This window comes from Propithecus coquereli, unplaced genomic scaffold (genome assembly GCF_000956105.1).
Source record: "Propithecus coquereli isolate 6110/MARCELLA unplaced genomic scaffold, Pcoq_1.0 Scaffold5, whole genome shotgun sequence".
NCBI lineage: Eukaryota > Metazoa > Chordata > Mammalia > Primates > Indriidae > Propithecus > Propithecus coquereli.
The window spans coordinates 14,222,125-14,249,337 of NW_012150840.1; the positions used below are offsets into that span (position 1 = coordinate 14,222,125).

General features: G+C 39.3%; 2 protein-coding genes across 3 annotated transcripts in view; one reads left to right on the plus strand and one right to left on the minus strand.

The window, feature by feature from the left end:
• ALDH6A1 (aldehyde dehydrogenase 6 family, member A1) overlaps window positions 1-12,115 on the minus strand; it is a 21,862-nt gene extending 9,747 nt beyond the window's left edge. Inside the window, exons 1-10 of one of the 2 annotated variants that reach the window (XM_012656220.1) lie at window positions 11,983-12,115; window positions 7,494-7,550; window positions 6,079-6,153; window positions 5,743-5,904; window positions 5,490-5,568; window positions 4,797-5,099; window positions 3,416-3,537; window positions 1,893-2,082; window positions 1,509-1,690; window positions 29-93 (exon numbers count right to left, since the gene is read on the minus strand). In XM_012656220.1, coding sequence (XP_012511674.1) covers window positions 29-93; window positions 1,509-1,690; window positions 1,893-2,082; window positions 3,416-3,537; window positions 4,797-5,099; window positions 5,490-5,568; window positions 5,743-5,904; window positions 6,079-6,153; window positions 7,494-7,550; window positions 11,983-12,030 — 1,283 coding nt within the window. In that variant the 5' untranslated portion in view covers window positions 12,031-12,115. The remainder of the gene's footprint in view (window positions 1-28; window positions 94-1,508; window positions 1,691-1,892; window positions 2,083-3,415; window positions 3,538-4,796; window positions 5,100-5,489; window positions 5,569-5,742; window positions 5,905-6,078; window positions 6,154-7,493; window positions 7,551-11,982) is intronic. The other variant, XM_012656221.1, reaches the window with a different exon arrangement.
• Window positions 12,116-12,447: 332 nt separating this feature from the next.
• The window catches only part of LIN52 (lin-52 DREAM MuvB core complex component), a 114,894-nt gene continuing 100,128 nt past the window's right edge, over window positions 12,448-27,213 (plus strand). The window contains exons 1-5 of the mRNA XM_012656100.1: window positions 12,448-12,637; window positions 17,364-17,438; window positions 18,664-18,701; window positions 23,853-23,919; window positions 25,727-25,810. Of these exons, the coding sequence (XP_012511554.1) occupies window positions 12,499-12,637; window positions 17,364-17,438; window positions 18,664-18,701; window positions 23,853-23,919; window positions 25,727-25,810 (403 nt within the window). The 5' untranslated portion in view covers window positions 12,448-12,498. The remainder of the gene's footprint in view (window positions 12,638-17,363; window positions 17,439-18,663; window positions 18,702-23,852; window positions 23,920-25,726; window positions 25,811-27,213) is intronic.

The following is a 27,213-nucleotide window of genomic DNA, read 5'->3' on the forward strand; positions in this document are numbered from 1 at the left end:
ATTTACAATCTTGATGGCTTCATCCAATGTTTCTGTCTCCAGAACCACAAGAACTGGACCAAAAATCTCCTCTTTGTAACAGGTCATATTTGGCTGCCGGAGTGATGCATCCAGAAAAGAAGTCAGCTTTTTAGATTTTGAGAGTTTAAGCTTATTTGGTACTTTCACTTAATACGCATAATTTACATGGACAGCTTTCCTGCTAACAGTTTTCATTTTAAACCACCTATAAAAAAGTCCTGTCTTACCGTGTTCCATCTTCCAAGCTACCAATCATATAAACAACTTGAAATTCCTATTAACTATAACTACACTCCTTATCCTTAAGCACTGTTTCTTTAGTTCATGACCCATCACTAGCTTCTTTGTTAATACCTGAACAACTTGTTTCATACAGTTATGTTTCCAGTTACATGAAAATTCATTTTTTATTACTCGAATCTATATTAAATGCACCAGGAGAATTTTTCTGTTTATAGAAATCCCATGCTGTTTTCCGTATCAATCTATTTTCATTCACTTCTTTGCCTCCCAAATAAGTCTATGCATTTATATTTTGATATCAGGTCACACTTACACATTCAAAACATCCTTCACCACTGCAACTAGTGAGCATTTGTTGCTGATAAGTGGATTTTTCCTCTATGGTTCTGTAGCAAGAGATTTCATAATTTCTACTATACTTGCATTCAACTCTGAATTATTCAGGATTATAGTGGGGATATATGAATGTCAAAAAAAAAAAAAGCCTCCTAACCCCAATTTAGTCATGAATGTTAGGTGAGAGACTTTCAGAGTTTTGATAAATAAAAATTGACAGATCAGTTCTTTTTCTTTTGTCACTTTCTGGTGAAGATGCAGCTAAATTTTGGGCACAGAGTAGGTATTCAATAAATATTTAGTGGTTGATATATTGATTAAGACACTATAGTAACTATAAGCTAGGCAGCAAGAGGGAAGAGAAAATTAACATTAAATAAGTAACCAATATAATATAAGATAGGGTTGGCAAACTACAGTCTGTGGGCCACATGTGGTATCCTGCCTGTTTTTGTACAGCCCACAAACTAAAAATGGTTTCTGCATTTTTTAAATGGTTGGAAAAAAATATCAGAAGAATATTTCATGACATGTAAAATTATACAGAATTCAAATTTCAGTATCCATAAATAAAGTTTTATTGGAACACAGCCACACAATGTTTATGGCTGATTTTACTCTATAACGTCAGAATTGAGTAGTTGCAACAGAGACTATATATCCCTGCAAAGTTGAAAATACCTAGCCATTTATAGAAAGTTTATTGACCTCAGGTATAGCGGAAAGAGCTCTGGTTAGGAGTTAGGAGGGAAGACTCATTCAGACTCCAGACAAAATAACTAAGCAATCCTGACAAGAGATGTCTTAGCCATTAAATGCCTTAATTTATGAATTAGAGGGATAAGATTCTACAGCTCTGAGGTTCCTTCGGCTCTCGTATTTGTGAAAAAAGTCAAGGAGTTGTTCACCTTAACATCTGAGATGATGGTTGGTCCAACAAAGTTGCCATTTTCATAGCCTTTGACTTTAATTTTTCGGCCATCAAGAAGGATGGAAGCTCCCTCCTTTGTTCCACTATCAATTAGATGACAGACTCGTTCCTTGGCCTGGGGAGTGATGAGAGGGCCAAGATCAGCTCCAGGCTGGTCTCCTGTAAAACAACATAGAAGTATTTGAGATCTTCATTAACACACTATAACTGCTAACACAGATGAATCCAAATGACAAGTACAGTATAAAAAACAATGGTAAGAATAGACATGATTGCTTCCACTGGCCAAGGCCAATGCTAAAATCAAGAGCTTAGTGCCACAGACGCAAAATCTAAAGGAGCTAGACAGGTGATTTATTACCTGCATTGACTCTCAGGTTTTTGGCACGTTCCACTAGTTCTGGCACCCACTTTTTAGCTTCTCCCACAAAGATTGCTGTGGAAAGAGCCATGCAGCGCTGACCAGCAGCTCCAAACGCTGCCCCAACCAGCTGATTCAGGGTATTTTCCTTATTGGCATCTGGCATGACTACTCCATGGTTCTTGGCTCCCTAAAGAAATACAGAAAGTACATGAGTCTTCCTTGCCAAATACAATTAAGCTAAGAAATTAAGCAAGGAATCTGAGCTTTCAAATGAGAATTTAAGGAAAGGACTAAAGAATTCATCCTTTGTTGCTTTGAGGACAGAGATTTATTATGTTTAATACTGTTGAAGTCTTGGCAACACTGAGCAAGTCTTCAGGTTACTTTTTCTCTAGTTTTTAGCTGATAATCTGATATGTATTTATTTAGATCAAAACCACTACCAAAAACAAAAAATTTTTTTAAAGTCCTAATCACATTCAAACTAATAGGTTAAACATTGCATCCAGAATCCCCCTTTTCCTAAGTTAAACAGGAAAGAATTTGTTGTCTGCTGGGGTTTCCAGTTATATGAAGAGCAACGTAAGCAAAGAAGCTGCCAGTAAGAATGCTAGTAATCAGCTGAAAGGCAAAATAGGAGGTAGACCACCTAATAATTTTAAGAGGTCTCCCAAACTGGCTTACTTCTCGATACAAAGCTTCATAAACTTCTTTTCTATGTAGGATGACGTATGGTTATACAGTTGAGTGCCTGGTTAGATACTATGTCTGGTACTTAATTTTATCCCGTTACGCATAATATTGAACACAGAATATACTCAATAAATATGTAGTGAACTGGGAGGGGCTTAAGTCAAATTGGCCAAAACATTCAGCCATGAAAAATAAGTGAGCATATCATGAACCGTTTGCAAACCTGTGCAGAGATGGCTATTTTTTCTACAGCGTTAACTGATGGAAAAAAAAATGAGAAAGCTGCAACAGGACTTTATATTTATTCTGAAAGAGTTGCTATGTATTTGGCAAGGAACTAGTAAGACGACAACAAAACTTGGAACCAAGTAAACCACACTCACATATCGAACATTATCAAATGGGGATGTGTGGCTCTTTCCAGTGCTTTAAGTAGCCTGGACCCTTAGGGAAGATCATATCTTTTGACATTGGTAGTGAGGATATTACTTAAAAGAAGGAAGGATAAAGGGCTATAAGTATGGTATAAGAGAGGAAATGGCCAGAACCAGAATCTGGCTGTTACTGCTAAAGCCCAAAGAATTTGATAACATTGTTAGGGAGGAATGTACCCTCTGTCACCAAAATTAGTTGGATATGATAAAAGGTAATTAACATGATTTTGAATGAAATTCCTCAAAAGGTTCATGGTTAAAGAGAAAATGTTCAAGATGAAATGGTAATTAAAAACACTAACATTAGAGTGGAATGAGTGGCCACTCTGAAGGGCTGTTTCTAGGTAATTTAAATACATAACTAATATCGGGGAAATAAGGAATAATAATCACCATATTTGCTTGAACTCTCTTGCCATGTCTTGATCCTCTCTCGAAGATGTACTCTCCTGCCTGGTTGGATCCCACAAAGCTGATTGCTTTGATGCTCGGATGATCACAAATAAAATTTACAGCTTTAAGAACAAAATAAATGATCACCACAAAGAAATAAATGGCTTCTCAACATGGCAAATTTCCCCTTTCCCTACTGCTATGGAGTTGAAGTTTTCATACATTTGTTTTTCTATATTTGATTCTCATTGTGAAGTTCTCTTCTTGTTTCTTTTAAATTGCAAATTCTATTTAGCCTCTTCTAGTTTGTTATTTTTCTTATTTACTATTCCCGAATTTCTACTTCTAATCTAACTCTTAAGGCTACAACTACTATTTCCCTCCAAAATAATAAGCCTTTTAATATCGAACCCTTCCATTTTGTGCTTTAAGAATATGGTATTTCCTCAACTATCACTATGTACTGGGACTCGCAGATATTATTGTGCCCTCTTGTGAGAGGTAATATAGCATAGTATTTAAAAGCAAAAATCAGAGGCATCCCAGGTATTCACATCCTGACTTTGAGTTTCTAGCAGTGTGACTTTAGGCAAATTACTTAATTTCACCATGTGTCAATTTTCTCATCTATAAAATGGAAAAATAATAATACCTACCTCAAAGGATGATTGTAAGGGTTAAATAATATATGAAAAGCACTGAGAACAGTGCCTGAAACACAGAAGCACTATTTAAGTATTAGCTATTATTATATGAATTAGAAGGCCTTCAGTATCTTTGAGGGTTATAAATTTTGCATTAAATCTTCGCATGAATTCCCTTAACACTGAAGCAAAAATTTTCTATTTAACGTTTTTTTTTTTTTTTTTTTTTTGAGACAGGGTCTTGTTCTGTTGCCTGAGCTAGAGTGTAGTGGCATTATAGCTCACTGCAACCTCAAAATGGGCTCAAGCAATCCTCCTGCCAGGGGTGCACTACCACACCCAGCTAACTTTTGTAACTTTTGTATTTTTTGTAGAGATGGCATCTTGTTATGTTGTTCAGGCTGGTCCCAAACTCCTGGCCTCAAGCAATCCTCCTGCCTTGGCCTCCCAAAGTGCTGAGATTACAGGCATGAGTCACCACACCTTGCCTCTCTTTAAACTTATCTGCATTTCTAGTGTCTCAAAATAAACTGTAGGGCAAAAAGCACCGCTACTCTCCAGTTAGTTATCTTAGTACACAGAGATGGCAAAACAGTCAACAATCATTACTTTCAAACACGGAGGTTACTGATTAATAAATACCTTCTCCATAGGTTCCTCATCCTAAAATGTCCAATCACTACTCAACACCTGGATTTTTTGAGGTAGCCATTTAGTAGGCACATGCAAAGGGTTACCTTCATGTTGTCCATGAATGATGTTCAGTGTTCCATCAGGGGCACCAGAATCCTGGAGCAACTTAGCAAGAAGCATAGTTGCTCCAGGGACTCGCTCTGATGGTTTCATTAGGAAGGTATTTCCACACACCATGGCCATGGGAAACATCCAAAGGGGGATCATGGCAGGAAAATTGAATGGAGCAATGCCTGCACACACTCCCAGAGGCAGACGGTAAGAATAAAGGTCCATGTCTTTGGTGATGGATGGCATGGTCTCTCCCAGCATAAGAGATGTCACACTACAGGCATGCTCAACCACCTCTGGAACAGAGAAGAAGTCAGGCCACCAGTTCTCTACACTGTGTACTACTTAGCACTGTCATGCTCTGTTCAGCCCTGAGGACAGGGAGTGGTTCAGGCCCATGGGGGTTAGGGGCCTGACTTGCCCTTCTAAGTGAAGGGGTTGTACAAAATGAGATTCTTTGAATGGGAAAAAGACAGCAATAGGCATATACCCACTGGAAGATCATCTGAGTAAAATAAAGTAAATTGGTCTTATAGATACCTGAGAAGTATTACCATTTTCCACAAGTATTAAAAAGATATCATGGGATGGCAAAATCTACATAAAGAATGAAGCAACCTCCCCATACTGGGATCTTTGCCTCCCATCTTCCTTCCCAAAAGTCCCATGAGGGATGCCCAGCTTACGAAGGCCCCGAAATACATCTCCTTCAGCATCAGCTAGGGTCTTCCCTTGTTCCAGCGTGATTAATTTGGCAATTTCTTTCTAGAGAGAAAATACATAAACAGAAATTAGTGTGAGGATGTTCCTCTTCTTAATTCTCAGGTAGCCAAGGAAGAACAAAACTGAAGGAGAAGCAGTACAAGGGAGAGCAGCTGAAATGGTCTCTAAGGGAGTGACAAGTAACAGTTTGCAAATTATACCCTTCAGATTTCTTACCAAGTTTTCTTTAATAAGTTGTTGATAGCGGAGCATGACCTGCTGACGGCTTAATACTGAAGTGTCTGCCCATGCAGGAAAAGCACGTTTGCAGGAAGCAACAGCTGCATCCATTTCAGCCTTGGTGGCCTGAGGGACACGACTGATTACCTCATTGGTGGCCTGATTGGAAAAAGAAGCACACCATACTTTGCCTCTGCTTCACCTTCTCCATTTTACATCTAGTCACAGAAGCAGCACTATGTACTTTATGATAGACACCCAGGCCAGTACTTTTCCACCATGGTCCTAGAATTCCAGGCTTGTAAATTCAGGTTCCAAAGCAGCTTCACTTACTGGGTTGTGGATATCGATCCATTTGTCGCTTTTGGATTCAACAAACTTCCCATCGATGAAGAGCTTTACAGTTGGCTGAAGAAAACCCACAAAACTTAGAATTAGTTAATTGCTTTGCTTCTCCTTTTCCCTTTCACAAAGAGGAAAGAATCCAGGTTGATAACTGAATCTGCTGGTCTCTAGAAATGTTATCTCTAGGAAAGAGATACACAATATCTCGTGTATGGTGTATATCAAGATGTGGCAGAGCCTCTCAATACTGTGCTCTCTCTGACAAGGGGAAATTCCCAGGTACTCATACAGTGGAACTTCATGAGCAAAATCATGGCACTGTGAAAGTTATACTAAAAAAGCAACTCTGTTAACAAAGATTAGCTATTGTGATTTGCTGGCCCAGCTGACTTTCTGTTACATTACTATGAGCATGTATTACCTTTAAGATCAAAACATTTTTAAAATGTTTCTATCTATGTGTATTTTTTCTGAGAAATAGCTCACTTTCACTAAACTTTCAAAGGGATCCGTAAGCCAAACAAGGTAAAAGAACACTGTGTTATAGAAGTAAGTATGCGTACTTCTATATGGCAAGGATTTAGAGTAGTCCTTATTAGGTTTTAGGTACTGCAAATGACTGACAGATAGATGGTATGTAAAAACAATTCTAAAGGTTGTTAAGAAGAAGACAACTGCCTGGAAGGGTCTACAAAACTTCTAAAAGCCATGAAAATGTTTGTATCGTTTGACATAGTAATTCTATTTCAGAAGGGAAATAATCCAAAGGAAAGAAAAAAAACTATATAAATAAATGTCTGTTGTATAATATTGAAACACTGAAGCAATCTAAATGTTATACAGGGAAATTATTAATTAATTCAAGCTACATCTACTTGATGGAATATTATACAGCCATTAAAATTATAACTATAAAGACCATCTTGTAATATTGACAATGTTTGCAATGTAGTAGACATAATTTAGATGAGAAAACCAAGATAGAAAATTTTACACACACTCTTATCACAATTGTGTAAAGAAGGTAAATGGGAATACCCAAAAACTATACTGGATTCCTTCTCAGAAATCAATCCTTTTTTTTTCTCTGGAGACAGGCTTTTCTTGCTTTGTCACTGGGGCTAGAGTGTAGTGGCATCATCATAGCTCACTGCAACCTCAAACTCCTGGGCTCAGGCATGTCTCCTGCCTCAGCCTCCCGAGTAGCTGGGACTACAGGTATGTGCTACCACGCCCACCTAATTTTTCTTTTTTAGTAGAGGCAGGGTCTCATTCTTGCTCAGGCTGGTCCCAGACTCTGAATCTCAAGTAATCCTCCTCCCTTGGCCTCACAAAGTGCTAGGATTACAGGTGTGAGCCACTGCCCCTGGCCAGAAATCAATCTTTATGCCAAATAAACTCACCACTGAAGAAGAGAAGGAAGATGCTGAATACCAGGTGGATTTCACTTTGGAAGAAAACTGTAAGACAAAATAATGATTAATTTGATATATGAGAGCAGAAAGTTATTTAAAATTTAGCAAATGGCTACTATATGCTTAACATTATACTAGCTACCATGTGTGTATGAAAAAGTCCTTGGTGCTTTTTTTGAGACAGAGTCTTGCTCTATTACCTAGGCTAGAGAGCAATGGTGTATAGCTCACAGCAACCTCAAACTCCTGGGTTCAAGCGATCCTCCTGCCTCAGCCTCCCAAATAGCTGGGACTACAGGCACATGCCACCACGCCTGGATAATTTTTCTATTTTTTAGTAGAAACGGAGCTTGCTCTTGTTCAGGCTGGTCTCGAACTCCTGAGAGCAAGCAACCCTCCTACCTCAGCCTCTCAGAGTGCTAGGATTATAGGCATGAGCCACCGTGCCCAGTCCTTCTTATACTCTCAGTAGAGGTGACAGGTTACTCACGTCCACCTTCCTAAAGCCCCTTTCACACTTGTCTTCTGTGATGCCCTGGTGTCTCTTCTGTTTGGCCACTTTTCTGCCTCTTTTGCTGGCTCATCCTCTTCCACCTGGCCATTAACTCAAGGCTTAGTCCTAAACCTTCTTTTCTTCTCATTCTGCATACACTCCTTGAGTGATTTTTATCAACTCTTATGATTTAATTATCTAGATCCCGATCATTCCCAAATCTGTAGTCCTTAGCCAAATCTTCCTCTTCAGGTAATAACCACACAACGGGCTGGGCATGGTGGCTCACGCCTGTAATCCTAGCACTCAGGGAGGCTGAGGTGGGAAGACAGCTTGAGGTCAGGAGTTTGAAACCAGCCTGCGCAAGAGTGAGACCTGTCTCTACCAAAAACAGAAAGAAATTAGCCAGGCAACTAAAATAAGAAAAAAATTAGCTGGACATGGTGGCACACACCTGTAGTCCCAGCTACTTGGGAGGCTAGGACAGGAAGATAGCTTGAGCCCAGGCGTTTGAGGTTGCTGTGAGCTAGGCTGATGCCACGGCACTCTAGCCCAGGCAACAGAGTGAGAGTCTGTCTCAAAAAAAAAAACCAAAAAACCCCACAACATTTTCACCTGCTCTTGATCATTGACAAAATAAATAAATAAATAACTGCATAACCATCTTCACCACATCTTTACTTGGATATTACTTAGGCACACGATGAAAAAGCTGAACTCTATCTTTCTCCCACCAATCTGCTATGCTTTCTATAGTCCAAGTTTCAGTGAATGGGGCCATTATTTACCTAGTTGCTGAAGGATCCCACCCCAACTCCTCCCTCTCACTTCACAGTGAATCAAACAAGTCCTGGAAATCTGTCCTAGAAGTCTTTGTAACATACCACCCTCTTCTCCCTAGCCCTCCTGCCATTACCAATCTATGCTATCATTGTCTTTCACCTAGACTTCAATAATGGCTCCTAGCAGGTCTCCCAGACTCCAATCTTAAATTTTCTGACTCTAGTTTCTATCCCATAATCAGAAGGTCTTTCTAAAACACAAATCTGGTCAGATCATTCCCTTGTTTAAAATCTTCCAGTGGCTTTCCATTGCTCCTGGGATAAAGACTAATCTCTTTGATGTTCCTTAGAAGACTCTACATATATGTAGTATTTTTGCTTCTTTAGTTTTATAGCTTGCTTCTCTCCTCCTTGTTCTGTAGGCTCCAGCCATTTTGAACCTGTTTTGTGCTCCTTGCCCTGGTACATGCTGTTCCCTTGTGCCTGGCACTGTTTCATCTCATTTGCTTGGCTCACTCCGACTCCTTGAGGTCCCCATTTAGTCATCACTTGCTCTAGAAGTCTCAACCTCAGGTCTAGGGTAAGTACCTGATTGTGAAGTTCATAAAGCCCCCAAATTCCTTTATTTCTCATCTCACATTATAAAATAAAGCAATAGCTTGTTTAATTATTAAGTTTCTCTCCTCTTAGATCACTAGACTGTTGTGTCTTCCATCCCTTGCATGATTCTTAGAATAGAGTAAGTACTTGATAATATTTTGATAATATTTTGCAGAATGTAAGAATGAGTGCTCACCAAGCAATTATTTGATATTTATTTGTTTCATGTGCTCTCTCTTACAGGGCAAAAAAAAAAATCATAGATTAGTCAACTCGAGCATTTCAGGCCACTTTTTATTTTTTCACTTGCACATAGCCTCCCTGCTGTCAAGAGGACACAAAAGGCATGAGTCTGGTATTATATGACATTATCATATAGTTTTTGACGGGTTTTATCTCCTATCTTAATTTCCTAAGAAACACTCATTTTATCACTGTTGCTGAAGAAACTATCCTGTGTGATCAGTCACATCAAACTTTCTGCTCTGTAAATGTTTATTTCCTACTTGCTGTTTGGCTTAAGAATTCTCAGCTCCATCAATTACTTACTAGTTGGGTGACCTTGACAACCTTAAGTGTCAGGCAATTTATTTCCTTATATTAACTCTAATCTTTACACATATTCTTTTGTTCTTTCTTTCTTCCACCCCCCCCTCCAGAGAAGCGGTTTTGCTATATCATCCAGGCTAGTCTCCAACTCCTGGCCTCAAGCAATCCTCCCACCTCAGCAGGCTGTGTAGGACTATAGCCACTGGGCCTGGCAAGACTTGTTTTCTTATCTCTGAATGGGAATGCTAATATCACAAGGAGTAGAGAGAGGTTTTAGGTTAAGTTTTACCACCCTCCATAGCAGAGAAGATAAGGTGAATACTTGAAATAATTCAAAACTCTCTCCTTTATAGATCCTTTTGATAGTCCTCTAATATTCGTGGCTGCCAGAATTTGGTCTATTATTTATCAAAGTTTCATGTTACAGCAGCTCCTAGTTGACTAAAGATTACTATCTCTGTTCTTTTCCTTTCTTCTTCTTTAAAGAAGCTTCAGTTCAGAAGCTTCCTCAAATGAATCGGAAAACAATGTCTGTTTCCAAAATAAAGTACATGGAAAGAGATTAGATTCTTCTCCTTGATGGAAAGGACAAAATACCTTCCCAATGTTCTCAACGACTCGTGATGGGAGGGGAAGAGGAGGCAAACGAAAAAGGCAATTTTGGTAAAAAATTTCAAGAAGTTGGTAATGGAAAATACAGGGTGGAAACTTTGTTTCCCTGCTACTATAAAAAAAGACACTAGAACATAACTAGGATCAAAGCAAGAAATAGTGAGTGAAACCAGACCATCTGGCAAATACCTCAAACCCGTTCTCCATGCTGTCCCATTAAATAGCTTATTTAAACATGAACCTTTGTGACTCTATCAAGAATCTTAAAAATGCATACATTCCTGTAGCAGAGCTCACTGAAGCCTGGTGAATACTAACAGTACTAAAAAGCCCAACAATGTAGAGGAAGTTCCCAGGCTGGATGTAATGAGTGAAAAAGGCAATGTTGTTTCTTGCAAGTTTGAGAATCTTGCCTGCAGTAAATCTTGCCTCATATTCTAGGTCCTTGCTAGGCTGTGAATAACAGGGGAACCGCTATGAACAGAGTTGGAGATCACAGGCTTCAAGCATGCAGCCCCTCTACCTCCTTAGGCTCCTGCTTCTCTCTCCTTAGGCTGGCTTCAGAGAGGACCCAAGCCCCATGGGCAGATTGAGGGTGTGTTGGCACTAGAGGAGCTGTTTGGGGCGGGAACTTTTGCTGCTTGTCTTCTTTGGCTCCCATTTTCTACCATCTGTTTTAGAGATGTTTAGTACCTGGAATGCATGTGGAACATACTGGTAGCAGAACCATGTGTCCTTATTTATAATACCTCCCAACGTGAAAATTGTAACTTCGCTGAGAGAAAGTTTAAATGAAAGTCTTGGCAAGAAAGGGGACAGTCCACAGTCTGTGGAAAATACAAAGAGCCATATTTTTGGGAAAAATAGCTTAGCAAATTGCTGCCTTTGGCGAAAACCTGGTGTACACTTCTAGGAGATTCAAAGTTCATTCACTGACCCTCGCTCCTTGCGTGCCCCCTCCCCCTTACCTCAGGTTATAGACAGTGAAGTAGGGTGGGGGAACGGAGCAATTTGGACGCCCCAGGCTGGGGACAGAGCCCTAAGAAAGGTGAGCAGAAAGGGGAGTTTCAGGGGGAGAGAGAAGTGGCTGGTGCAGAGCTGAAAGGGAAAGACGGTGGGCGGACTGATTGGCGAGGGCAAGAGAGTGACAGCGGGGACGGGACAGGGCTGGAGGAGGAGAGTGGGCCAGAGCTAGAAAAGAGGAGGCTCAGGAGTGACAGGGCTGAGGGCCAGGGGTGATAGTCCAAGACTGGCTCCGTGACGAGGGAGGGTACAAAGTGAGGGTTGGGTATGGACGGGGCCTCACAGGTAGTGTGGAAACACGAGGTTCGACCAAAAGGGGCTGGGCCAAGAAGTCGGTCCTGCCCGAGGATGGATTGGAGAGTGGACGCAAAGGATCCAATTCCTAGCGTCGTGGTCCCTTGGCGCCACCCTCACTCGCCTGCAGGATCCGGGTCCGCACCGCCGCCGCCGCCACCACCGCTGCCATGGCTCTCGGCCGCCTCTGCTCGGCTCCCAGCGCCTCTGCTGCCAGCGATTCCCCAGAAGCTCTAGGGCTGCCAGTCCTCGCCTTCCATCCTGCTGGACCTCCTCATTGGTGGCGAGCACCATTTTCTCTAGCCAATCATCCATACGAAAATCTGACTCCACCCCTCATTCCCAGCCCTGTGGTTATGTGACTGGCCAGGAGCAGAAGCGCTCTCACGCCCTCCCACTTCAGACAATTCTGTTGGCTGAGGTAGGAAGACGCCCCTGACTTGGGTACTCTACAAGGAGCACACGGGGAAGACGCCCCCTAACCCGGAACCCCGATTGGCTACAGGCATGACCGAGGCCCAACCCCCCCTCACTGAGGAAAGTAAATAACACCCTCCAAGAATTTTGCTGTCGCTCCGCCTCAACAGCAGCACGAGGGGCGTGGCTATTATTAGGGGCGGGGCCAGGCACAGATTGCCCTATGGGGCGGGGAAACAGAAGGGGCTGCGAGTTGGTGATAGGGTTTCTCTTTGGGGGCGTGGCCTGTGGATCCTCGCTTTCCCGCCGACGGTTGGTCACGTCACGTGATGTGGGTTGGAAGATGGCGTCTCCCACGGACGGTAAGAGCCGGCTTGGAGATCCTTTGCCTGCAACCTCCTTCTTTCCTTCCCTGAGAACGTCCACTCTCTGTCTGCCCTTCGAACTGACGCTTCTTTCTTGGGCTCCTCTCCTTTCCCTTTCACTTCTTTTTCTTGAGATCCATCCCCGTTTTCAGCTCATCGGTTTTTCACAGCAGGTCCGGAGGTGCCCATTTCCCCGCTTTGTACCAGACGGGTGGAGGAGGGTACCAGGGCAAAAGGAAGGGGGTCGCCTGGCTCTCCCTTGGCCTTGTTTGGGTGAGGCTGAGAATCAAAGAGGAGATACTGCTGGGGGAAAAGAGGTGTCTTACTGTGTAGCTTTTTCCTTCCCTGGATGCCCCATTGAAGGATTGATTCTCTTCTCATTGAGCGCCCGGATGGAAAGATACTCTCAAACCCTAGCAGAGGCTGGTGGCTGACCTCATCTCGGGACTGAACCGCAAGAGAAACATTCTCTCCTGTTTCCTCTGTTTGGAACCGTTACCCTGGCAGCAAGAGAGGTGGGGGACATTTTCGGCCCCTCGCCATGAGAGTCTCAAGGAAAATGAGAATTGAGCTTTTCAGTGTAGTCTAAGATGCAAGTCATCTCAGGTAGCAATTAGGTTGTTTTGGTATACCCACATGCTTTTGTGCTTGGTTCTGCCTTAGAGAGTTAGGGTCTTTCAGTCCTTTTTGAACTCCAGTTTTTGCTTCTACCACCCCCAGCCTCACGCCGATTTTGTTGATATTAATATGTAGTTTTTCCATCTCAAACACATTTTGTGTTTGGAAGGAATCTTGGAAGTTCATTGCAAGAATGAGCCCAAAGAGAGCTATATTAAGTACCTGCTGTATATATGAAAGGCATAATAATAATGGTAGGTACTTTGGGAGTCGGAAAGATGCATCAAACATGTATTTTTTCAGTTTCAGTTTTCATTTTTTTAAAAAGAAATGTGATATCTTGGTCTCTGAGACTTCCTTGCTCTATACCTCTACACCACTTTTTTTTTTTTTTTTGAGACAGAATCTCGCTTTGTTGCCTCAGGTATAGTGCGGTAGTATCATCATAGCTCACTGCAACCTGCTGGGCTCAAGCGATCCTTCTGCCTCAGCCTCCACAGTAGCTGGGACCACAGATGCACACCACGACACCCGGCTAATTTTTTTATTTTTGGTAGAGACGGGGTCTTGCTCTTGCTCTTGCTCAGGCTGGTCTCTAACTCCTGAGCTCAAACTGTCCTTCCCACCTCTCCTACCCGCCCCCGCCACCCCCGCCTGGTCTTCCCAGAGTGCTAGGATTACAGGCGTCAGCCACCGTACCAGGCCAGGTTTCATTTTAGATGTCGCCTCCCAAAGAGGGTTTCCCAAAACAATATCTGGAGTTGTCCTTCTCCACCATTATTTCACTATCTCTGCATCTTCACTGTCAGCATAATCATTCTGTTAACTTTGTCCCTTTCATGCTAGATTATAAATTCCAAGTTGGTTTTGTTCATAGTTGGATTCCAGGGTTTAGCACAGTGCTTGGCAAGCAATAGTCCTTCAATTAACATTTATTAAAAGAATGAATACATGTGTACAGAAATAATATATTACTTGATCTTAAGTTTTATGTTTAACTGAGTCTTAAGATTTTTTGTGCACAGATACATACTGTATAAGAAATTATAGATGTTCAGAGTCAAAGGAGGTTCTTCTGCCTGGGTGCTCTCTTGCTAAAATAGCCTTCTCTTGCCAGAAAAAAGGGCATTTAAAAAGTCAGTTAAAGGAATGGGGAGTTATTGTTTAATGGGTACAGAGTTTCAGTTTGGGAAGGGGAAAAAGTTCTGGAAATGATTTGATGATTGCACAGTGTTAATGTACTTAATGCCACTGAAACTTTAAAAATCATTAAAATGGTAAGTTTTATGTTATATATTAATAATATAAAATATATTTCACCATAATAAAACTCAGCCAAGTTGTAGAAGTAATTATTATTAAAATTTTTAGTTTATTATTAAGTTGTTTATAAGTTTTGGAGATATTTTTCCTTTTTTTTTAATGTTCAAGATCAGAATTGAGAAGTTTTGAAGATTTTAGAGCTGTTTTTGAGTTTCATTTTCCCCTGTCTTCTCTCAATTTATTTTCCTTTCTTTGGCCAGGAAGAGTATTAAAAATGTACTTTTTTCCTTTGGTCTTCTAACTGTCTCCCTGGTCATTTTGTTTGTACTCGTCATTTTTAAAAGTTTTCATTCTCATTTTTTACAGAGTTTCACTTTTTTCCACCTAATCTTTTTTTCTTTTTAATCTGACAAAATCAAGTCAAGCACTTTGAACTTAAATTCAGCTTCTAAATAGGTATCTCATTCTAAAATATTCCACTGCCTAGCTCTGTGACTTCTATTTTTAGTGTTCTACCTGTCGCTGTCTTTAAAATTTACTTCAAATAATGTTGATTTGAAAATAAGTTTAGGTCATTTAGTCTTTCATCTTTTTTCATGCTAAATTTGCTGGAACTTCTTTGAAAAGGAGAAAAATGAAAGTCAAGGAAAGCCATCTAATAATTTATGAGAGTAAGATTTACAGCAGAGTTATATCCCAGACTGTGGTATCATAAGGTCACCCATGTAGGTTATTGAATCCAACTCCCCAATAAGTTTTTTTCAGTAAGCTTTTCATCAGTAACATTTCTTGGGAATTTGAAATTGGTGTTTTGGGTTACACACAGCTTTTCTTTGTTACCATTTTTGGATACGTTAGTTAAGGCAATGTATTAGAGATGAGTTCTTTTTCTTTTTTTTTTAATTTTTCAGACATGGGGTCTCACTATGTTTCCCATGCTGGTCTCGAACTACTGGGCTCAAGCGATCCTCCTGCCTCAGCCTCCTGAATAGCTGGGACTGTGGGTGCGTGCCAATGTTCCTAGCTCAGAGTTGAGTTTAACCAATTAAAATGCCATTGGAAATTCCCTTGGAATATTTGGTAAAACAAATTCAGCTTAAAGAAAAGCACATGTTGGAAAATTTTACACATATGTCTATTTTCCGGGGAGTGAGTCCATAGCTTTTTTTTCAGATTTTGAAAATCGTGGCTTACCCAGAAAATGTTACAAACCACTGTTTATAGCATTAAATGAACTAACTTGTACAACTAGCTAACATACTGAGCGCACAGTAAATACTCAACAAATGTTAATATCAAATACCTGCTGTGTGCAGGGGAAGAGTAGAGAGGAAATGATGTTGAAGGCGGGGGCTGGATCATGTAGAATTTTATAGGGCATGGTAGATATACATTCACAGATTTACCTGGGAAGAAGTTCTTTCTCTTTTTTTAATTTTTTTTAATATTCCTCCCCTCAACCCTGGAATAAGTTCTTTGAGCTGGAGAGTGACATGAACTGGTTGACATTTTTAAAAAATCAGTTCTGACTACTTTGTAGAGAATAGATTTGGGAGTGGGGAGGGAAAAGGATAAGAATGGGAGCAGGGAGGTCTGTTAAGAGGTTATTGAGGTATAGTCCAAGAGAGAAGTGATGGTTCCTTGGATTAATTTGGTTTCAGGGTGTATTTTGGAGGTAGAAACTGCTAGATTTACTGATGGATTGGTTATGGAAGGGTGAAGGGAAAGGAAGCATGAAGGATGACATCTAGGTTTTTGATTTGAGAATTGGGGTTCATGGAGGTGCTATTTCTTGAGGTGGAGAAGATTGGGAGAGTATGGTTTTGAACATATTAGGTTTAAGTGGTTTTTCATACATGTAAATGGAGAAAGATGTCAAGTAGCCACTCGGGCATAGAAGTTCAGGGGAAAGGTTGGGGCTGGGAATATAAATATGGTGACATTGGCACATAGATGAATGTAAATGCTATGGGACTAAATGAGGTAGAGAGTGGAGCCAGCCTGGGATGGAGCCTGAGTGGAGGGGAAGAATGAAGAAGGAAGAGTCAGTGAGGTAGAAGAAAGACCAGCATGGTAGTTTTATAGAAGCTGGGAGTAGTATTTCAAGGAAAGTGGTCAGTGTATGCTGCAAAGGGGTCGTGTAAGAGAGAACTTATAAGTGACCACTGGATCCAGCAACATAGGTCATAGATGACCTTGACAACAGCAGTTTCTATGTATCTAGGGACAGAAACCTGATTGTCAATAGGTTAAGGAAAGTGTGAAGTGAGGAAGTGGAGACAACAGAATAGAAAACTCAGGAACTTTCGCAGTGAAGCCGGTGTGGAGGAGCTCATGGGGTCAAGGAAGAGTTTTCTTTTTTTTAAAGCAGGGAAATTCCAGAGTAGGCTTGTTTTCTGTTCAACATGAGCCTGTAAAGGGTAGAAACTGTTGGTATAAGAGAAAGGAGATTATTCAGGATGATGTCCTTGACAAAGCAAGAGATGATGGCATACAGAGCCCTAGCAGGGAGTTTCTCTTTCATGGGAGCAGGAACACTTAATTGTAATTGGAGGAAAGTACAACGGTATGAATGAAGATGTAAATGGTTCATTGATACTCATTTTTCTTAACACCCCAATAAAATATCACTCCTGTTTTATAGATTGAAAGAGTGAGGTTTGGTAAGGGTGAATAATTTATTTATATTACACCATAGCACAGTAGCATCAATAGTTATAGAACTTAAATCTCTAGACTTCCAGGTGAGTGTTCCAGTTTATGTTCTTTGAAATTGAAATGTCATAAAATATAAATTAACGTGTTTCATGTCTTCTTGGTTCATCCGGGTGTTTTGTTCTAGGGACAGATCTGGAAGCATCTTTGCTAAGTTTTGAAAAACTTGACCGTGCCTCACCAGATCTTTGGCCAGAACAATGTAAGTTTTGCTTTCTTTATGTTAGAATGAATGCAGAAGAACCAGTACTCCTTGGAGAGGTTTTTTTTTTTTTTTTTTTTTCAAACTTCCCCCTACTCCTTGGGGAGATTTTTGAAGAGTTATCATTTAACTAATGATTAAAGTTTTTATTTTACTTCAAAGGGAAAAGACAAATCCAATGTTAAGAATAGCTGTTTAGTGGTTTAATTTTTTTCAGAACACGGTGTGACTCATGAAATAAAGAGCCTTTAAACAATACTTATTTAAAAAAAAAACTGTATCTGTAATAAATTCAGGTTATAGTGAGATGCATAACGCATTTCCTTGCCTCCTTCTAGCACTTTTATAAAGTTAACCACTGTTAATAGTTTGTTACAAATCCTTTTGGCCTTTTTAATGCTTATATAGATAAGCGAATAAATTTATTTCAGTATATAGAGGGGGTTTTTTGGTTTGCTTTTTATAATGATAGAGTCATACGTATAGGCAGCTTAACTTATTCTACCTAGTAATTTATTAATGAATCTTTCCATCTTAGTATGTGTAGGTCTACTTCATTCTTTTAAATGTATTTTGTTGTATAGTTATGCTATAATTTATTCATACCCTATTTGAAAACCTAATTTATATCCAATTTTTTATTTTATGAACAATTTATCCATGGATATCCTTGCACATATATCCCAAACTGTGTGTGAGAGTATCCATTTCCTCACATGATAGCCAATATTGGATGTTACTAATCTTATTAATTTTAGTTTGCATTTCTTTTTTTTATTAGTAAGGTTGAACATTATTTCATTTTTAAATATCTTATTTTTATTTTTCTATTTTTTAATGTGATTCTTCATGTGAGACATTTAAATAAATAATTAGACTGATAGAACAGCATACCTAAAAAGGAAGTTTAAACTTTCTGGTAAGAAATATTGTATCTTACCAGCCCCCCAACCAGCTAACTCCTGATCCTTCAAAGTTGAGGCATTATTTTTTCTAAGAAGCTTGTCCTGCCTCCTGGGTCTGATTTAGATTTTCATTTTTTCATCCTTCCATAGCACCTGGCATCTTTCTTGGATGCTTAAACAGTAATATAGATACTGATTTACTCTCTCTCCTCTTCCAGACTATAAGCTTCTGAAGGCAAGGCTGTTTTCTTATTATTTGAATCCTCTATGCCTAAGCACTCAAATATTGAATGAATAATGTTGTTTTTTTTTCTTTTTAGTACCAGGTGTTGCTGAATTTGCAGCTTCTTTCAAAAGTGTAAGTAATATCTTAAATAAGATTAAATACCTAATGAAGTTGATCGAAAGTTTTGTTCCTGAGTAAAAGCTCAAACTTCTCTTATTTCTTTATTTTCAAGAATAATGTCATAGCCAGGCGCGGTGGCTCACGCCTGTAATCCTAGCTCTCTGGGAGGCCGAGGCGGGCGGATTGTTTGAGCTCAGGAGTTCGAAACCAGCCTGAGCAAGAGCGAGACCCCGTCTTTACTAAAAATAGAAAGAAATTAATTGGACAACTAAAAATACATAGAAAAAAAAAATTAACCAGGCATGGTGGTGCATGCCTGTAGTCCCAGCTACTCGGGAGGCTGAGGCAGAAGGATCGCTTGAGCCCAGGAGTTTGAGGTTGCTGTGAGCGAGGATGACGCCATGGCACTCTAGCCCGGACAACAGAGTGAGACTCTGTCTCAAAAAAAAAAAAAAAAAAATAATGTCATAGCCTTCAAATCATTTTATAACTGCAGCCCTATACATCTGTTTATTATCATCATGTTAATTGATGATTTTGCCTACCTCTGTCCAGATGCTCTACTTTGACATTTTGACCTTTGTCTGTTAACCTTTGTTGTCAACCTGAAAGCTTTGTAAGGTGCAGCAGTTGAATTATTTAATGTAATACCCAAACCAATATTCTTTTTGCCCAAACTATTATTTTGAAGGTTTTCTCTTTTGTTTATGTGGTTCGTTATGACCTTAACTTACACCTCCTTAGAGGATTTTGAAATTTCTCAGTGCTCCATCAGAAACCTGAAGAAAGACATCCGTTAGAGCTAGAGACTTCCACTTCTAGGGCGGCAGTCATTGTGCTTGATGCTCTAAATATGTTCTCTTATATATTCTCCCAACCAGGAAAATATGATAATAATAATATTAGCTAACACATAGTGCTTACCATGTGCCAGACACTGTTCTAAATACTTTATTTATATTATTTAATCTTCACAAAACCATATGAGGCATAGGTACTATTATTATCATTCTCAGATAAGGAAATAGGCACAGACAGGTTAATAAATTACCCAAGGTTATAGGCTATAAGTGGCAGAACCAGGCTTTGAACCCATTAGTCTGATTACTATTATCCATACTTTTAACGTCATTCTTATAAGCATTTGAGCCCAATGCTCAAAGCACTGAATAGTAAGTAGCAAAACTTGAAAGTCAAGTTACTTGCTCGAGTCCTAGTAAGTGAAGAGCAGGATTTGAACACAAGTCTGTCTGATTCCAAAGCCCATGCTCTTTCTTTTAAACTATGCCACTGGGGATTGTAGTATAACTTTCACAGTATCTTACTGTATGCTTACCATTCTCTACTCATTATTTAGAGCTAAAAGTGCTGAGTTTAATATTAAGGCCCCTTTGAGCCTGACGCTTTCAATTCCCATGAGAGTATTTGTTCAGAGAGTCTGACTTTGTAACCTCTTTCATTTGTTCAAGAGCTAGGTATGAATACCAGCCTATGCTCCTTTAGTGTCCAGGAAGGCCTAAACCAGAGCATGGATAGTGTAAAGTTTTGGAGTCAGACACACCTGGATTTGAGTGCTGACTGTACTGCTTAACTATCTGTGACATAAGCAAGTTTCCTAACAGTTTTAAGCCTTAGTTTTCTCATCTGAAACTACCTTGTAGAATTCTTAGTATAGAATGCCATAATGCAGATAAAACACTGCATAGTGTTTTAGGACATAATAAACAATACAGGGTAGCTATTATTATTACTGATTAATTAATTAATTTTTTAAGAGATGGGGTCTCACTCTGTCCTGCAGGCTTCAGTGCAGTGGCACGATCATAGCTCACTGCAGCCTCTAACTCTTGGGCTCAAGCGATCCTTCTGCCTAACCCTCCTAGTAGCTGGAACTACAGGCACATACCATGAGGCTCAGCTATTTTAAAAATTTTTTGTAGAGACAGAGTCTTGCTTTGTTGACCATGCTGGTCTTGAACTCCTGGCCTCAAGTGATCCTCCTTCCTCAACCTCCCAAAGTGCTGGGATTACAGCCACTGCACCCAACCAGGGTAGCTATTATTGTTAGATCAGCTTTTGTCTAATAGATCGAGTAGACAGTATATCATTTAATTTTCTTTCATTCTCACCTATGCTTACTTTTCAGTTTAGCTAATTATATTTGGTTACAACTAAATATTTTAAGTTATAAATAAGTGTGATTTTTAAAAACACTTTATTAGAATATGGTAATTTTTAAAAATATGATTAAATATCTATATACTTTCCCTAGAAATATGACATACATATTATTTTGAATTTTGTTTCTAGGAGTTCAGGGATATCCCAGGACCCCAGGTTAAGAGCCCCTGGTATAATCTTTTTCCCTATAGGGATAAAAATGGTGAGTTTGACTTGGAGCTGTCCAGGGGAAGCAGTGTAGAGTAGTGGTTTCTGGACTCAGATTACCTGGGCTTTGGATCCTGGATTCTCTAGCTGTATGACCTGAGTCAAGTGATCTGTAATTTCCCCATACTTTGGTATTTTTATTGGAAAAATGGGAGCAATAATACCTACTTCATAGAGTTGATTTGGAGGCAAATGGCATGATGCATGTAAAGTTTTTTGCTTGTCACATAGTTAGTACTGAGTAAATTTTAAGTAAAAAGAGGACTTAAAGCTGAAGTAATGTTTCTCAACCCTACCCTTACCTGCATGGCAGAATCATCAGTGTACAAGTGTGGAGCTTTAGAAAAGTACATATGTGGAGTCCCTTGCTTTATTCTCACCACTGGATCCTTCCCTACCCTTGATATTCTAAATCAGTACATCTGGGGTGTAGCCCAGGCATTTATATTTTTTTAAAGTTACATAGGTGATTTTTTTTTTTTTTTTTTTGAGACAGGGTCTCTCTCTGTTGCCCTGGCTAGAGTGCAATGGTGTCATAGCTCACAGCAACCTCAAACTCCTGGGCTCAAGCAATCCTGCCTCAGCCTCCTGAGGAGCTGGGACTACAGGCATGCGCCACCATGCCTGGCTAATTTTTTCTCTATATATTTTTAGTTGTCCAGCTAATTTCTTTCTGATTGTAGTGGAGATAGGGTCTCGCTCTTGCTCAGGCTGATTTTGAACTCCTGACCTCGAGTGATCCTCCTACCTCGGCCCAGAGTGCTAGGATTACAGGCTTGAGCCACCATACCTGGCCTTTTTTTTTTTTTTTGGTGAGACAAGGCAGGGTCTTGCTCTGTTGCCCAGACTGGAGTGCAGTGGCCCAATCATAGCTCTCTCTAACCTCGAACTCATAGGTGATTCTCATGTGCAACTGGGATTGAAAACTGCTAACTCAAAGCTATTCTAAGAATGGGCTATCTTTTGTAATTTTAAATTCACTTTCAGAAATGAGAAAACTTGTCTGGATATGGTGGCTCACCCTTGTAGTCCCTGTACTTTAGGAGGCTGAAGTGGGAGGATCACTTGAGGCCAGGAGTTCAAGACCAGCCTGGACAACACAGCAAGACCTTGTCTCTGCAAAAAAAAAATTTTTTTTTTTTTGAGACAGAATCTTGCTCTGTCACCCTAGCTAGAGTGCAGTGGTGCAATCATAGCTCACTGTAACCTCAAATTCCTGGGCTCAAGCTGTCCTCCTGCCACAGCCTCCTGAGCAGCTGGGACTACAGGTGCACACCACCACAACCAGCTAAGTTTTTCTATTTTTGGTAGAGGCAGGGTTTCACCCTTGCTCAAGCTGGTATTGAATGCCTGACCTCAAGCGATCCTCCTGCCTCGGGCTCCCAGAGTGCTAGATTAGAAGCGTGAGCCACCACACCCAGCCCCCCAATTTTTTTTAATTAGGCAGGCGTGATAGTGTGCACCTGTAGGCCCAGCTACCTGGGAGGCTGAGGTGGAAGGATTGCTTGAGCCTAGGAGTTCAAGGTTGCAGTGAGCTATGATCATGCCTCTGTGCTTCAGACTGGGCTACAGAGCAAGACCCTACTTCTAAAAAAAAAAAAAGAAATGAGAAAACTTAAAATTCTAAGTTTTCTAAAACTTCTACAATTAAGAAATTTTAAGTGGTGACCAGTCCAGTCTTCTCTCACTTAAGTTGAGGATTTTCTCATTCTTGATTGTTCCCTGAATCTTTTCCTCTGCCAGAGAATGTTACTAACTGACTAGTATTTCAAACAGTTCAGTTGGAGGCTTTCACCAGAACTGAATTTCAAGTAATTTCTTTCATTGCTATACTAACTTGTTATGCATGAATCAGTCACACCTAATGGTAGTAGTCATACTTAATTCTTCCAAGGTCATTTCTCTGAGATGACTTTAAAGATAAGCAGTGTTAGTTTATAAGGTAATTATTTTAGGCCAGGTCTGATCCTAGAGAAGTCCAGGTTTTTGAAATTATAATTTGCCAGTATTTTTAAAAACCTGAATGCTGTGTCACAAGCAACATCTCTTTTTTTCATATATATATATATAAAAGAGTATTTTAATTCTTGTGCTTAGAAACTATAAAGACTGTACATGATTTGGAAAGGAGAATGTACCAATGGCCAAAGAAAAGTCATCCATTCTATGCCTTCTCTTTACCTCGTCACTCAGAAATATAATGTTATCAGCTGTGATTGTTGTTGCTTATCGCCTCGCATCATTTTTATCCATGTATTCACCATAGTCTACTTTCCCTTCCACATAAATTTGAGACCTCTTTTTCACATCCTAATATGTCATATGTCTGAGGCCTGGCTAGAGTAAAGATATTCTGTTGTCCTTTGACTGACATCACCCATTTGGTATATTTCACTGTCCCCTGGTCATCACATCTTATTTGTTGCTAGAGAAGATATTGTGACTGGATTTTTTTCCTTTCACCTGTCTCATGACAGAGTCCTGATCCACTTGCCCAAGTTACTGCACACAATTCAGGGATCTTTCAAGAATCAAAGTGCTAGCTACATCAGATTCGTCTCTTACAAACCGGTGAAGTAGCTATAATATAGGTCTGTGAAGTATAGCTTCTGTTTTCTTTTCTTACAATGTAATCTTTAGACTCTTCCTGTTGTTCTAGGCTAGGCGACAATCTCCAACCAGGAGATCACTTCTGGGGCACCAACATTTCTTGTAAGAAGAAAGAGTAGGGTCTCTTCACAATATCTGAATGGATATATTCTTATTTTCTGACAGCCTATTACTAGCTCTCCACCCAAATGGATGGCTGAGATAGAACGTGATGATATCGACATGTTGAAAGGTAAGCGATGCTGGTGACCTCTAACTTTTAACTAGATACTTATGTTCTTCCACAAACCGCCTTCCAGTTTTTCTCTTACTATTCCCTTACTTCTTGGCTTCAAACTGCCCACCCACTTAACCCTCCTTATTTATAGTTTTTCATGTCTGGAATGCCTTTCTCTAATTTTGCCATGTGTAGAAATCTTGCCAATTCAAGACTCAAGTCACTATTGAATTCTGCTGCTAAATTCTTTTAATATTAATTTTGTATATAATACAATTATTGGGAATAAAAAGATTTTTGCATAACATTTGCAGTTAACAGAAAGCTCTAACATCAACCTTCTCATTTAATTCTCATAAAGGTCTTGGGAGTTAGGTATGATGGTATCCAAGGTTCAAAAGTTAACTTAACCCAGATATGTTAGAAAGAGTTAAAATCTTAACTGCGATCTTTTATTTTAAGTCTGTTTTCTTTCCACTATAACACAAGTGCCTTAGTTAGGATTTACTGCTGTCTATTGTTGTCAGTACTATTTATGACAACGCCTTAATGGGTTAAGGCTGGTTTTTTATTTCTTTCTATCCCATCAATTTCTTCTGTAAAGAATACTATAAGTAGTGAATATTGTTGTTTGACAAATGATTTGGAACTCAATCACAAAGTGGAAATTCAAATTAAAAAACATTAATTTTCCATGATTTTGCTCTACTTTATTTATTTTATCATCTTCTTGGTGATAAGATTCATGATGATTGTGAAGTAATAGACTGAAATTAAGGTAAAAACCTGGGATTCTTGAGCAGTTAAGCAGCTGAACAGATCAAGAAAGTCTACTTATGCTGAGTATAGATAATGATGGCAGCATGATAAATGAGAGGAAAAAAAAACACCTTTATTTGATTTTAGAAGTAATTCATTGTTCTGCATGAAATGCTTAAATGCAGATCCCCTCTTCCAACCATGGAAAAATTAAGTCTCAAGGGCATTTCAGGTTCATTGTTTTAATGTTCCAAACAGACATTTGTATAATATCCCATCAGCACGTATTTCCTAAGGAAACTTTATATTTTTAGTGAAGGATCATAGCATTATGTTTTATGCTAACTGACCTGTGTCTTAAACCTGCAAGGGATTGGCAACTGTTTAAATGAAAATCTGGGAAAGTAAGTTTTTATTTTAAGTATACTGTCTTTTTACTTGGTAAACTTAAAAATTTTTATAGGTATTTGATTTGAAGGAAAAGTTTAGATTTATATTTAGTCTTTGTTTTCTAAACTTAGGGAAATGAGGAACAGTAAGTGTTTTGTTGCTATTTTATTGTTAATTGAAATAATGGGTCCTCTGGTGTGTACTGAGATTTGGAAAAAAAAAGGAATGGGGACTTAAAAATGACAGTGGAGACAATGTCCATTTTGCAAAATAGAAATCCTATACAAGGCTTTCTCAATGCTAGGTCAATCACAAAGTTTCATATTTTAATGGTGTGTGCCTTTTGTATGATAGTCAAAATGAATGTTATAAGAAGATCCTTGGGATGAAACACTTAATTTGTTATTGTATTTATGCTAACTCTTTTCTCATTAAGTGGATAAGCTCACCTGAGGCATTTTGCAGTAGTGGAAAAATTCTCTGATTTTGTGTGTGTGTGTGTGTATGTGTTGTGTGTGTGTAAGATTGGGGGAGAAGATATAAGGATCCATTGTCTACTTACTCAGTAGGAATTAAGCTTGAAAACTTACATAACAAGGATTCCCAACCCAAATAAGTTGTTACTAGAGAATACTGGAAAGAAGTGATATTGAAATAAATGATTCTGTTTCAGAACTGGGGAGTCTCACCACGGCTAATTTGATGGAGAAGGTACGCGGTCTACAGAACCTGGCCTACCAGCTGGGGCTGGATGAGTGTGAGTACCCAGATCATATTTATTCAGGGTTACATGCTGTGTATTTCATGATGAGTTCTGGTTATAATTCAGAAAGTATCTTTAGAGAGAAGATAAGTGTTCTGAAGGTAAGAGGTCAATGTAATCTAAATTGTGCCTTTTATGATAGAGCATACTGGAATAATTACTGATTTACTAGGTAACAAATTATTTTTCTCAATGCAGTAATAGTATATAGCAACCCTTTCAGTTTTAAGCAATAGAATGTCAACTCAAACTAGATTAAGCAAAAGGGAGACTTTGTTAGTTCACATAAATTAAAAGACTAGGGGTAGAAATAGCTTTGAGGATATCTAGATCCATGACACTTAATGATGTCATTGGGATATACTGTTTAGTTTTTGTTTGTTTTAAATTTAAGTAGAAAGTTTATTTGGGCCAAGCTTGAGGATTGCAACCCGGGAGCATAGATTGAAGTTGTCCTGAGTAAACATTCCTGGGTGCTATTGTTCTTGCTTTTGTTTTGTATCTCAGGGCTTTGCTGCACTCATGCATTAGTCTTCTATTCTTTGCTGCTGCAGATTGCTTTTTCTTAGCGCTGGGGAAGGTGGCCAAAAGGAGCTCCAGTTAATGTGTCTTTAAATCTCATTATCCCAAAGGAAGAAAGAATATCTTTTCTGAATGTTCGAAAAGAAAGTTCCTGAGGAAGACTCTGTTCTGTCTTGGCTCACCTACCCATTCTTAAACCAGTTCTTTGGCCAGCTAGCATGGAGCACTCTGATGGACCGAGCCTGGGTCCTGGGTACAGATGCAGATTAGAGGGGTTGCTCTGACCCAAATCACATGGAATGGGAAGGATGGATTAGTGTCCCAAAGCAAGGGATATGTGATAGACCAAGAACATATCTTTTACCGTGAATAACACTTTAAAATTTCTCATGTACACCTGTCTGTTCTTCATTCTTTTTAGTTTAAATTATTTCTTTATAAATTGTGTCCCTTCCACTGCATTCATTAGAAACTAGAAAAGGTCACTTGACATTCTACTGTGCTAAAGAAGAGAAATAGAAAAAAGACAAAATTGGAAAAGGAATTGTAGAAAATTCTCACTTTGCAATTGAAAGAAGAGATACTCAGCGTAAATACAGTGGTTAGAACCTTGTTCTCAAGGGTACTTCCTGAAACCTTTATAATCCACAATGTTGAGGTACTTCTATAATTTATAATTTTCTTCAAAAATATGGATTTTGCACTGATTGCAACAATCCCAAAAATAGTTTCATAAGTTATTTTTCTTGTTTCATTAGAGCATATGGAACATGTAGTGAATTTGTTCACATCGTTGATTTAAGTTACTGCCAAATTCAACATTTCAATTTTTTTTTTTTTTTTTTTTTTGATTTTTTTTGAGACAGAGTCTCACT